A 12,613-nucleotide genomic window follows, 5' to 3' on the forward strand; every position below is an offset into this window, starting at 1 on the left:
ATATCACAACAAAGATCAACATGATCATTGATCAACATTATCAACACGTCAGCTTTTTTGTTGAGTTTACAGAGGAAACCTCCCTAGTTACAACCACAGTGGGTCTCCACTAGCGAGTGAAAGCCTAGGTGACGAGCCCCAGAACGATGAGACCCGTGAGGCCGTGACCTGGTGAATTACCCTAAATGAAGTTGCTGAAAGTCTGAGCTCTTTTTATTGTGTAAATGAAAAGAAAATGGCCGGCAATTACTAATTTCCCTTTGTAGTACTTGCATAAAAGTGATTAAATTTCTTATAGTATGAGTGCTTTAAGAGTTTTATATTACTCCATATTTATGACATACAAATCTTATACATCCTTTGAACTGTGGGCAACTTGGACTAGATATTACACAGTTGTTAAGCCATTAGGAGAAGTTGTGTTCAAGTGGCACATTTTCCGTACCGATACTTCCATGTTAATATTGAATTTGTTGCAAGCAGGAAAGATTGGGATATATAGAAACAGACCAACGACACTACACATTAGACGATGAACACATAAACGTTCAAAAGTTGATTATGAAGCCAGTGCCATCAAATAGCGATGCTAACGTTCGCATTTCTTTACAGTGTGTCGTTAGATACCAGAGTCCACAGACTAGTTTGTTTTTACACCATGTTCCTTAAAAATCTGTTTATATTGCATTTTTGCAGGCATAAAGACCTTATATTTTCATGTGTTACATCTCCGAAAATTGCTACTGTTTGCAACTGGCCATAAAGACCTTATATTTTCATGTGTTACATCTTCAAAAATTGTTACTGTTACAATTGGCGAGCACAAGTAACAAGATATACAAAACCTTGTCTCTTGTATCTTGCAATTTTCTTTTAAGCAGAGTAAATTCACTTACAAATGGGTTACCGCAGGCACATAAACCATCTATTTTTTCATAATTTATTTTGCTTAAAAAACTAGAATGTTGCAAGTGCCAACAAAAACTAATATATCTCGAGATTTCACATCTTCATGGTTATATAAGATCTTTAAGGTGTCAGCATAAACATTAGTGATGCCAAACTTCCTGTTTTTGTATCGATCAGCTTCTGCTGAGGGGTTCAACGAGCTGATGGTGTATTCTCTAATTCTATCATATTGTTGCTACACTTGTTGCACGTACCTTAGGGTGGTGCGACGACTTTCTTTCACATTTTATATGCTGCTGTTGTGCTCTAAAAACTAAAATTTGAAACTTTCACATTTTATATGCTGCTATTGTTAAAAAAAAAAATAAAAAAAAAAATTAAGCAGCATCTTAAGTGAGCTAAATTTGAGAGCTTTTAGCCTTTTCTAAAAGGCAAGATTAAACTGCTCAAGAAGTTGTTATTTGAGCGTTCTCAAAAGTCAAAAACTAGCCCACAACCTTGGAAGGTGTCTCTGTTAGCGCACATCATATATTCAAATTCAAATTCAAATAATACGTAAAAGAAAAACATAATCACACAATCGATCATCCATTTCATCTGATCAAATCTCACAAGTTCCAATCTTCTGAAAGAAGAAAAGGACTCGGAGAGAGATTTCAAGCAGAGCAGCAGGAGTATGGGTGTTTGGGGGGAGTAAATCACAAAATTCTCCCCCAGTATCAAGTCAAACATAAACAACAAAGAACCACAACGGACAGATAATTTCAAAGACATTGGTCCAAAGTAAAATAATTCCTTAAATCCAACAAACCATACTACTACCATCATAATATTTCTATCCGTTTTTGGTTTTTTTTTATTGTTTAACTGTCGTTCCTCTCTTTTTTTTTTTTTTTTTTTTGTTGGTCTTTTTCATTTTTTTTTTTTGTTTTTTTTTTTTTTGGTTTTAAAGTTTTTAAATTTTTTGGTCTGTCAATATGCCTCTCAAAACATCATTTCCATGGGAATCAAAGATGATAGCCCATATCATCATCGAGGTCCACTCTTCTCAAAACATGAGTTTTAGTCAAATAACTCAGTTGTATGCATCAAGCACCTGTTGCAGGTTCAGAGCCAGTCTGTTGACTAATGCCGCGCACCGTCTTCTCGCCTCCAGCTTGTTGTGAAGGACTAGTGACTTCCTCATAAGTTGAACTTGGCTCATGCAATTTAACACCCTGAAGCTTTGACACCAGACCATCAGCATGAGGGCTCGATGGATTCGAATATTGAACTGGTGCAGGGATCACCCAATTCATCCAATCATTTCGCCTCCTTATCTTCTCACCCTACAAATTGAAAATTGCAGAATGACGCCTCTTACAGAAATAGACTAGTGCAAGTTACTAAATAAGATGATTAATATGGCATGGTAAGAAACGCACCTGCACTTCTACAACAGTTGAACTTCGCATAGCATCAAGTATTAGCTGAACGTTATCTGTTAAAACAGAAACCTGTAACAAGGGTCAAGCAATCATGTCACATTTACAGATCAAAAACAAAAGCTGAAGCAATATTAACACAATAAACTTATAAACCTCTTTAGGATTGGAATTCTAGGTCAGAGTTTGAAACAAACATATAGATGTGTAAGCTAATAAGTGACTACAAGCACAGATTAAGGTTCAATGTGTTCTATGAATATGGTCACTAAAATAACATAAACTACACATCGGTGAATTATATAAACAAACGGAAACAAGAGTAACGTACAAGGCTCAGGCATAAAGCTTCCATAATACTAGCTGTTAACTGTGTGGGTATTCAAATATGTTATCAGCTCTATACATACAGAAAAGGAAAAAAAAAAAAAAAAAAATCTATTCATAAGCTAGTGAAATTCTCGAGATGCAAAAAGCATTAAGCATTGTAGAAGAAAAGCTTGCAGCGAAATTAAACTTCCATACAAGATGTACATCTTCTATCTATTACTTTCATTAAATCAAATGATAAAACCATCTAGCAATTTACTTGTTAATTTAAACCAGCCAATTGAATCACAAGCTCCCAACAAACTAAATAACTTAAACTGACAAGCAATCACTTCCCCACATATATATTGAAATCCTGTTTAAAGAGTAAAGGTTGTATTGCAAAGCACATTCTTTTGTACCAGAATCAGTTCCTATTATTAAATTGAAGTCATTGTCATCATATAATAAAGAATAGTAGTATAAAAATTGTATAACACGGAGCAATATAGTTACAAGCTATCATGATCATTCCTGGTTTATTGATACAGATTCAAGTTATAAATGATGTTTAGTTTAAGTCTATTATATATATATATTCTACTTCATAATTATTATCAGATATGTTATATTATTAGAAGTAAAAAAAATGAAAAATGAATATAAAAAAACAAGGAAAAAAAGAAACAATAAGTGAGCTGATCCAACCTGACTCGACCTAACTTAAAAAAGCCCCGCTTGGCCCATGGACGATTTTGACCCAAACCCGTTATGACCTGTTACCCACCCCGACCCAACACAACTCGACTGCCACCAATAAATAATATCATCCCATTATGATCACTTATGTTCTTATAGGACATCTGGCAATTAGCGGAAACTACATGTAGGCATGTTAAACATTTTAATGACAGAATAGCATGTTTTTATACACTGAGTATTAAACCAAGACATTGTTATGCTAGTAAACATTACTAATTTCAACTACTCTGACTATGTCTCTCGCCATGTGCGTCTGCCCATCATCAAATGTCTATTTAAATATGTGAGATGAAAAAGGAGAAGAGAAAGTACAACCCACTTCCAATGATGTCCAACAAAATAATATAAGCAACGACTTTCAGGTCCACAAGACAAAATAAACTTCTGCAATACAGTACTTACTGTGCGACCCATAGCTTGAAAATATTGATGTGAAGAAAAGAAGATCAAATTATGAAGCTTTATATTATGATAAACAGAATAAATATATATAACTAAAGGCGCGGACATTGTTCAGAAAATTAGAGACGCGTGGTAGGGCTAATATAACACAATTATAATGGGAAAATATTATGACAGGACGACTGTTAAGCCTTAGCATAGAGACACGATTACTAATTACGGTTTCAAAATCATTGCATGGGGCATTCGGATGTACAATCTAATATATATTTTTGTCTCCATCAATTAACTTACCTGGAAAAAATATGTACTTGTAAAGAATTTTATAAATTTTATGCGATAGATATACTAATAAGATATTCTGATGCCTACTGAATGAAATCAAAGAAAGATTGAAAATAAATTTTGCTCAAGCATTAAGCTTGTACAAATTTCAGCCTTATAATGAGTTAGCTGTTTAAGCTCACATATTCCTTTTTAAAACATCTGATATCCTCAAGAAACATAAATATATCGAACATAATTTGTCCACCCATAGAGCGATCAGCGATGTTTGGGTACTTAAATGCAAAAAAAATCGTATCTCTGGAAAATGAGTAGTTGTAGACATTTAAATGAAAGAAAACATCATCTGTGAAGTAAAAGAATTAACAGAATAGGCCTGAAAATACTCACCTTTTTGAAACCAGCAATTAAGGTAGCAGGAACCCAGCCTTGTTCATCCATGTTTTGCCGCAAGTATGTATCTTTTACCAGGTTCTCATTACTGCAACGACATACGAGCCATAAATTCAACAACACCACTATAGATGAGAAAATTATATCGAAAATATCTTCATACTTTCATTTTAGAAAATGACTTACCTGAAATAGTAATCAATTTGGCTTACGATCTTAGCATATGTTTGGTTATCAGGATACGCGAAGTACATTGGAGGTGGTAATGGTGGACCAAAAGGCATGGGTCTGAGGGGGTCCGCTGGTGGACCAGAAATATAAATTACGGGAGATGTCGGATCTGCAAAACGGATTTAAACATCAAATAATTTTATGAAGCAACAACATAACCATTTAATGATAATAAATCTCACCAGGGTACATCATGTTGTTCCCAAAAGTAGGTACTGGTACGGGCACAGGCAATGGTGGAGGAATATATGAAGCAGAAGTATGTACAGAAGGTCGTATATAACCCCTGGGAAAACCTCTGTGAGATTGAAATTGTGTATCTCGGTTATTAAAGCTTCTATTTTGTTGATTCCATTCTTGATTTGAACGATCATGATCTCGCCTTCCTCCATAGTTGTTATGATGTGAACCATCTCCACGTGGATGTTGCCCCCCGTTGCCCCTTCTAAACGAACCCCGTTGATGATGGTGATCATTACCCCTGTGAGAATGTGATCCAAAACCTCCTTTTTGTGACTCCTTATGTGTATGGTCCTTTAAAAACGGCTGCTCAGAATTATTACCCGCCTTCCCAGATGTAATATGTGGGTCCACTACCGAGTCCTGGTACATTGATGGCGGTTGAGAAAGCACCCCATTGGCTGATACATTTGCACCCGAATGGCCACCTGTTCGCTTCATGGACCTTTGCTTGACTGGTGCCATGTGGTTTGGAGTTGAAGTCGAAATCACATTATTGGCAGTAGCCTGTTTATGTGATGGAGACGAACTTCCAGTCACCTACAATGTAGCAAACATATATACACAAACAAGATATGTATACAGGTCATTATTATTTCTAATATAAATGTGAAACCTCCGATACCAACTGAACAATGAAACGAATCATCAGCAGTGCACAACATTAACTCATTCAACAGTTTTTTAACTTCTTCAAAAAACAATTAGCTAGTTTTAAGTGGACCTGTCACTAATTGAAGCACATTAACCTAAATTTGAAGGCAAGTCAAGCATTTTCTAACTCAAATCTACATCTATATACTAATATACGTCACTGAGTTACTCATTAAATATAAAAAAGCTTCAATTTTCAAACATCCTACAAACGAAACAATCAACTAGATTACTACCAATAACTAACTACACATTAAAGCTGATAATGAAACTACTACCTGTAATGTAGGAGTCAACAAACCATCCGAAAGCGTTTTCAACGACTCCGAAGATGACGATTTGATTGCAGGTTTAGTCGATTCACCGAGCGCAGGCCAAGCTGCACCCATAACAGGACCAACAACCTCCACAACTCCATTAGATGGCCTATTCCAAACAGGTTTCTTACTACCACCACTATTATCAGAACCACCATCAACCTGACCACCCTCAGTACCTGAATCATCCGGTGAGCTAACCACCTCCACCTCCTGATTCTGAACCAATGACCACGACGGCGATGCCGGAGCCACTACCGGAACCGTCACCGGAGAAACCACTTCCGACTCAGCACCACGAACAACCTGATTCCATGGTGACGCAACCACTTTAGGGCTATTATTCCCTCCGTCGGCGGATTGAACATTCGTAGCAGCCATAGGGTTTTTATTGATTCAAATTAGATCAGTTTTCAATATGAACTCAAATTAGGGTTTCTAAAGTCGATAAGTGATCGACAATATCGGATATACCTAAAGATATAATATATCAATCAATATAAATATTATTAAATATATAATAATATTTATATAATTAAAAACCTTAGATAAACACGATCAAAATTGGGGAAATTAATCAGACGGAAAACTAATACCGGAGAATGCGATGGTAAGCTAGGGTTTGATGTTTTCCAAATATTTTTATTTTTATTTTTATTTTTTATATTTTTTGGTTTTGTGTTCGATGGATCGCAAAAAAGGATCCGATCGCCGCTCTCTCTCTCTCTCTCGGCTGAAGTTACAGAGAAAACACACAAATTTTTGGTAACCGAAAAAGAGCTGTGTCTCTATCTATATCTCTCGGAATTTGGATGCTTTCGGATATGTTAAATGACGGTTTTACCCTTTCATACTTGAAGTCAAGTGTGTTTATGTTGGTGATAAAAGGGTAGTTTCCTGGAAAATGTATGGTTTGTTGGCTGTGAGATTACCTTTACTTCCATCTCTCTTTTTATGTAGAAATTTAATTTAATTTAATTTAATTTAATTTAATTTACCAGCATAACAAAATAATTGTATCATGTCCTTGTAGTTTGAGTTATAGTTAATCTAAGCCCTTATATTATTGTTATGTTACACAATGGCACCTTTTTTTATTTTTGTGGTGTAAGAGTATATTTTATCGTTGAAATGTCAACGAGTTGAAATCAAGTAACTCTTGCTTGTTTGAGTCAATTATCGATCAACACATAACCTAAAAAACTTCAGGTGACGTGTAATCTTTTTCGACAAATAACAAATTCTATTGTATTATAGTTAACTGAAATGTACATAACACAAATAATTCTATATACATAAAACTTATGTCTTTTTACTCTATCACAGTCTTGACTTCCGTCAAGCTACAAAAGTAGGTAGACAATTAGTGGTGGTAGGGTTATAGAAGGAGATAACAAGTGGATTTGATGGCCCACCATATGTAAGATAGTTAAGTAGCGCTCGAGCTAAACTTCTTTAGTGCCTTGAAACCCTAGTTAAACATTAATAATGCAAACGATTCATGTGATTCAAAACTGAATCTACGTAATGGGTAAAACAACTTCATCTACTAGTATGCGTGGATGAGCTCAATTCCCATGTTATATTGAGTTATTTGATTAAATTAACGTGACACATATTGATTTAGTAGTGAAACTTATGTAGGAGTTTTCTTGTATAGTTTGCCATTGTTTTTGTTTGATATAATGTGATAATATAAAATAACGTTGACCTTATCTACTTAAGTGTTGACACCGACCAATCAAACTAGGCTTATTTCTATCTAAGTGTATATAAAACTACTTTTTTGTAAATATATCTTTTTTTTTTTTTTTTTTTGGTTCAAAAAGCAAGATTTTATTAAAACTCGAAGTGGGTCAAGCATTGTAATAGTTCAACCCGTATGTTACAACGCGATATCGACTCGAATTCAGGTACAGAAAATGCAAAACGAAGGTACAAGTAGTTGCGAAGGGAGCAACTAGAGCAAGAAAAAACAAGGCTTAAAATTACAATTGAGCTAAGACACTACACGACATAGGCACGCGGATTGGTGATCCATTGAAGCCAATCCAATTTCACAGACTTTATTCTAGAAGAAATCCATTCATACGATTTAAGTTGAATCTCCATTAACGCCGTCGGTCCATTCCAACATGTGTTTGAGAAAACTTTTTTTTTGGTTGCTCCATATTAAGTAGGCGCACGTCCACTCCAAAGCTTGCCAAATTTTGCTACCCACCCAACACATTGTGATGTTGCTATTACCTCGAAAAATACTCGTTTACACTCAATATTGGGGTCGGATTGAAACCCCACCATTTGTAGACACGTTCCCAAGTATCAAATGCTTCTCGACAAAAGAACAACGCGTGATCAAGTGATTCCACATCGTTGTCACAAATCGGACATCTTACAGAGTCAAGATCGATCCCTCACTTTTCAAGTTCAATTCTTGTTGGTAGTCGTTTCTTTAGTATTCTCCAAATAAAAACTTCAAGTTTCCCCGGCACCAAGTTGTTCTTGAGTGTCTCAATTCTCATTCTATTGTCTAATAACATTTCGTCATCTATAAGCCTCGATAATTTCTTCGTAGTAAAGGTATCATTCGATGCAAGTTTCCAATACCATATATCCGAGCTTCCATCATGTTTAACATATGAGAATAAAAGGTTAGTTAAACATTGAATTTCGTCATGGTCTCGTCCCAAGAGTTCAAGCACCCAGCTCCAATTCAGGTGCATGCTGCCATCGATCTATTTGATGCGGTCTACGACGGTTACTGTTTTGTTGATCTCCAAGTAGTATAGCCGCGGACAGGTTGATTTTAAGACGCCTTCTTGCAGCCACAGATCTTCCCAAAATCTTGTATCGTTCATGTCGCCAATCTTCTTGATGACAGAAGAACCAAATTGTACTCCGAGCTTGTCAATCGCATAACATGCACGAATAATATTGAGCCACACACCACCCTTCCCTAATGGTCGATTAGTACGGGAGGGTATGTGAAGCCCGTTAAGCCCATGAATGCTTTTAAGGATAGAAACCCAAAGTGACTTTGGTTCAGTTTTGGCCCAAAAGAGCAAGATTTTTCCTCCGAAGTGACCCGATGTTTAAGCCCCCTTCATCGTACGGTAAAAGGGCATCCTCCCATTTGACCCAAGACATTTTGGAATGCTCACCCGACCCTCCCCAAAAGAAGTTTCTCCTAATACTCTCTAAGTGATTTAAAACACACGACGGAGCATGAAAGAGTGAGAAATAATATAGTGGTAAGCGATTAAGAACCGACTTAACCAATGTTAACCTTCCACCAAAGGAAATCGACCTTGCTTTCCAATATGCGAGCTTAGAATTGAAAAACTCTATATAACGAGTTTTCAATTTTCCACGCGATTCATATTACGTCCGATAGGTAACCCCAAGTAAGTAAATGTAAACTCACTTACTTTACAACCAATTCGCGAGGCTAGGTATTCAACTTCTTTCTTTGTTACCCCTAAACCATAAACTAAACTCTTATGATAATTCACTTTAAGACCCGATATCTTCTCGAAAAAATTAAGCAATTTCACAAGGTTGCAAAAGTTTTTGTTGGGGGAGAATGTGGGTTAACATGGGATTACGCTTAATGACTATACTAATCTTAATCCATAACAATAAGTGTTTTGATGATGACATATGCACATAGCTAAAGGTGATGGTAGACATCTTGACATAAATAAACAAGTTCACTAATCCACACTTACTCTAGCAAAGGACCAAAACCAAAAGAAAGCTTAAAATGAAATACAGGGTACACGGCTAAACCACGGTCGATCGTAGGTCAGACCGTGGAGACTTGTACCCTAGATTTACAAAATATGAGTTGCACGATCGACTCCATGGCTGACCGTGGATCGACCGCAGAAACCTACTGTTCGGATTTTGATCGAAAAATTTCTGATCACTTCCGGGCATCTATAATTCATGAAACCTGTTCAAACATGCTTAGGATAGTTGCCTCCTTCATTCTCAAAGGATTTTTGGTCACTAGAACACTTATCTTGGTTAATCACGCCTAATGACACCTTAATGACGATTCAGCCTTGATTAAGTAAAAACACATACGTGTTTTAGGAAAACACGTACATCTAGGTTTTAGGAAAACACGTACACATAAGTATTTGGACTACTTCATTATATGCTTGTGCTACTTGGATAATATTTGGAATGTCATAATCTAGTAATCTTGATAGACAACAAAACATTAACACACATAGGTTTACTTAAGTCTAAAATTAAGTTTATGAATAAGTTTAAACTTGATTAACTTGTGGTCTTGCAACATGATTAATTGTTATTACTTGCTTAAATGTGTCAAGACATCATTATCACACTTAATTAATTACAAACAAGTTCAAATTTGAATACTAGCATGCTTTGTGATTAAATTGGGTTTGTGTCATCAATGACATATTGACCAACCAATAGAGATTTAGCAAATGTGTTAATTACAAATAAAGGATTATGACAAACTCAGATTGCCTCAAATAATTATCATGTCTTGTATCCAAGAATGTTAGACTTTCCACTTTGAGCATGATAAGTCACTATCAAGGTAATACATCCAAAGTAAATGGACATTTAATGCATCTACTTGTATAGGATGCTGGGTATCTTTTTGCAGGTGTTAAATGAAGTAAAGTGTCCAGGGAGTGATGTCTAAAACTGATTCAAATGGCTATACAACGGATACATATATTTTGGACTGGAACACGTGCGGTCGACCCACGTTCAACCGTAGGTCAGGCTGCAGACAGGGCTGACTTTTTATCTCTCTATATAAATAGCAAGACTTGAAGAACTTTGAAGACTTGGACCTCTTGCATGCTACAACTCAAAATCATCAGAGAATCACAAGAACATAACATTTATACATATGTTTGTGATTAGCAAGAGAAGTTTTATAATTTCATAGATTATAAAAGGGGTGTTTGTAAACTTACTTTCAAATTCTAATCTTTGTAAGTTTGCATAGTGGTGTAATAATTCTTAGAATTTTGTTAGGATTATCATCACTAGAAAAGGGTAAGTCATTGTACTTTGTAATTAGAAGCATATGCTAGCTTAGCTATCTTCTTCCTTAAAGGGAACTAGGGAGTTGATTAAGCTCATTGGAGATTAATACTTGTCCATGTTGAAGACAAGTTGATCTAAGTTGGAGGAAATCTTTCAAAGGGATAGAAGGATTAGGTTTGTTGTCTAAGAAAAAGTACAAGGCATGTAAATCGAATCTCCATCAGATTTGGAGAAAGGTGCTTAGTGAAGTAAGAAATCCTGATTAGTGAATTCGGGAGTGGATTTAGGTGGATTAGTTAACATCCACCCGAACCACTATAAATCCTTGTGTTTATGTTCTTTACTTTACATTGCGCACTATTATAAACATAAACACACCACATATTGGTTTGAGTTGATTAAGGTGATCAAGTATTGTTCAAATCTTATTGATCATAGAAAAAGTTTTAAAATTCGTATTAAGTAACTATTCACCCTCCCCTCTAGTTGCTTACAAATGGTATCAGAGCGGTTGATCGTACGTTTTCTCTATAAACATTTTTGATTGAGTAAAAAATCATTTTGGGCAAAAACCCGAGTCAAACGTTCTTGGGATCAACTCAAACGATGGCATACATTGAAAGATTGGCTAATAAAGCACCAATCTTTGATAGAGAAGATGTCTATATGTGGAAGATAAGATTTGAGATCTATGTTAAATCAAAAGATTATGACATGTGGAGAATCATCAAGGGAGAAAACTATGTTTCTCAAGAATCTTCAAACATGGTGAAATCAACGTTCCAAAATAATGAAGTAGTGAACAAAATGCTAAAGCAATTTGATGCTATATCATCACTTCATAAAGTTCTTCCTAGTGAAGAAAGGGTTAAAATACTTTCATGTGAAAGTGCAAAGGAATGTTGGGATTCACTATGTCCTCAAGTTGAAGAAGGCTGTAGTTGGTCAATGAATAATGAGTTTGAGGAAAAGGTAACAAGACTTGAATGTCTTAGTGGGAATTGGTTGGTTGATCAAGATGGAGATGAAGATGAAGACTTTTATCTCATGGGTTCAAGATACTCTCCAAGTCAAGATGCTCGTAGTGAGGATGAGGTTAAATCGTGCTATCAAGGAGAAGAAGGCGAAAGCTCTAGCGTTCAAAGCGATGAGGTACATGTATTCTATCCTTCTAATTATGAAGATTTGCTAGATGAGTACAAAGCGATAAAATTTGTGTATACTAGAAGTTGTGACAAAGTAAAATAGTTGGAAAAGGAATTGCAAAAGGTAAATCAACTCAACAAAATTTTAAATGATGAAAACAATTATTTGAAAAGATCTTTAAATTACAAAAATTATTTTAAAGATAAAATTGTTTTGGAAACTAGTCACAATTCTAGTAAACACAAACAAAGTACTTTAAGTCCAAGATCAATTATCAAGAAAGTTGAAAACCTAGGAAGTGTAAACAAATCTAGCAAATCTATAGGAGGGATAAGTCAAGGATTGGATAATCTTAGAATGAATGAGAGTCAATGATCAAACGTTAAGAAAAGAGGATTGTGTATTTGAAACTTAATGTAATTTAAGTTAATGTGTCATTATTTCTAAAAATAAAATTGCACATCCTCTAATTAGGTAAAAGATTTTTTTTGTAAGATTATG

The 12,613-nt window shown here is 35.4% G+C and overlaps 1 protein-coding gene across 2 annotated transcripts; it reads right to left on the bottom strand.

Moving 5' to 3' along the window:
* Positions 1-1,817: 1,817 nt before the first annotated feature.
* Positions 1,818-6,647, bottom strand: LOC139861393 (la-related protein 1C). 2 transcript variants are annotated; one of them, XM_071849775.1, is made up of 7 exons: positions 6,523-6,647; positions 5,888-6,400; positions 4,898-5,495; positions 4,671-4,824; positions 4,482-4,572; positions 2,334-2,405; positions 1,818-2,237 (listed from the first exon to the last, which is right to left on the bottom strand). In XM_071849775.1, the coding sequence occupies exons 2-7, from the start codon at positions 6,305-6,307 to the stop codon at positions 1,998-2,000; spliced, it is 1,575 nt and encodes a 524-aa protein (XP_071705876.1). In that variant the 5' UTR covers positions 6,308-6,400; positions 6,523-6,647; the 3' UTR covers positions 1,818-1,997. The 2 variants fall into 2 exon arrangements, with proteins under 2 accessions (XP_071705876.1, XP_071705875.1); XM_071849774.1 differs by having other exon boundaries at positions 5,888-6,645.
* Between the last annotated feature and the right edge of the window lie 5,966 nt (positions 6,648-12,613).

Source organism: Rutidosis leptorrhynchoides, chromosome 8, assembly GCF_046630445.1.
Source record: "Rutidosis leptorrhynchoides isolate AG116_Rl617_1_P2 chromosome 8, CSIRO_AGI_Rlap_v1, whole genome shotgun sequence".
Taxonomy (NCBI): domain Eukaryota; kingdom Viridiplantae; phylum Streptophyta; class Magnoliopsida; order Asterales; family Asteraceae; genus Rutidosis; species Rutidosis leptorrhynchoides.

Bases quoted from the DNA above. Each gene is read 5' to 3' on its own strand.
- LOC139861393 (XM_071849775.1), bottom strand. From the start codon at position 6,307: ATGGCTGCTACGAATGTTCAATCCGCCGACGGAGGGAATAATAGCCCT. The intron at 5,496-5,887 runs GTAGTAGTTTCA...GCTACATTGTAG, and splicing joins TGTTGACTCCTACATTACAG to GTGACTGGAAGTTCGTCTCC. The intron at 2,238-2,333 runs GTGCGTTTCTTA...TTCAATTTGTAG, and splicing joins CAACTGTTGTAGAAGTGCAG to GGTGAGAAGATAAGGAGGCG.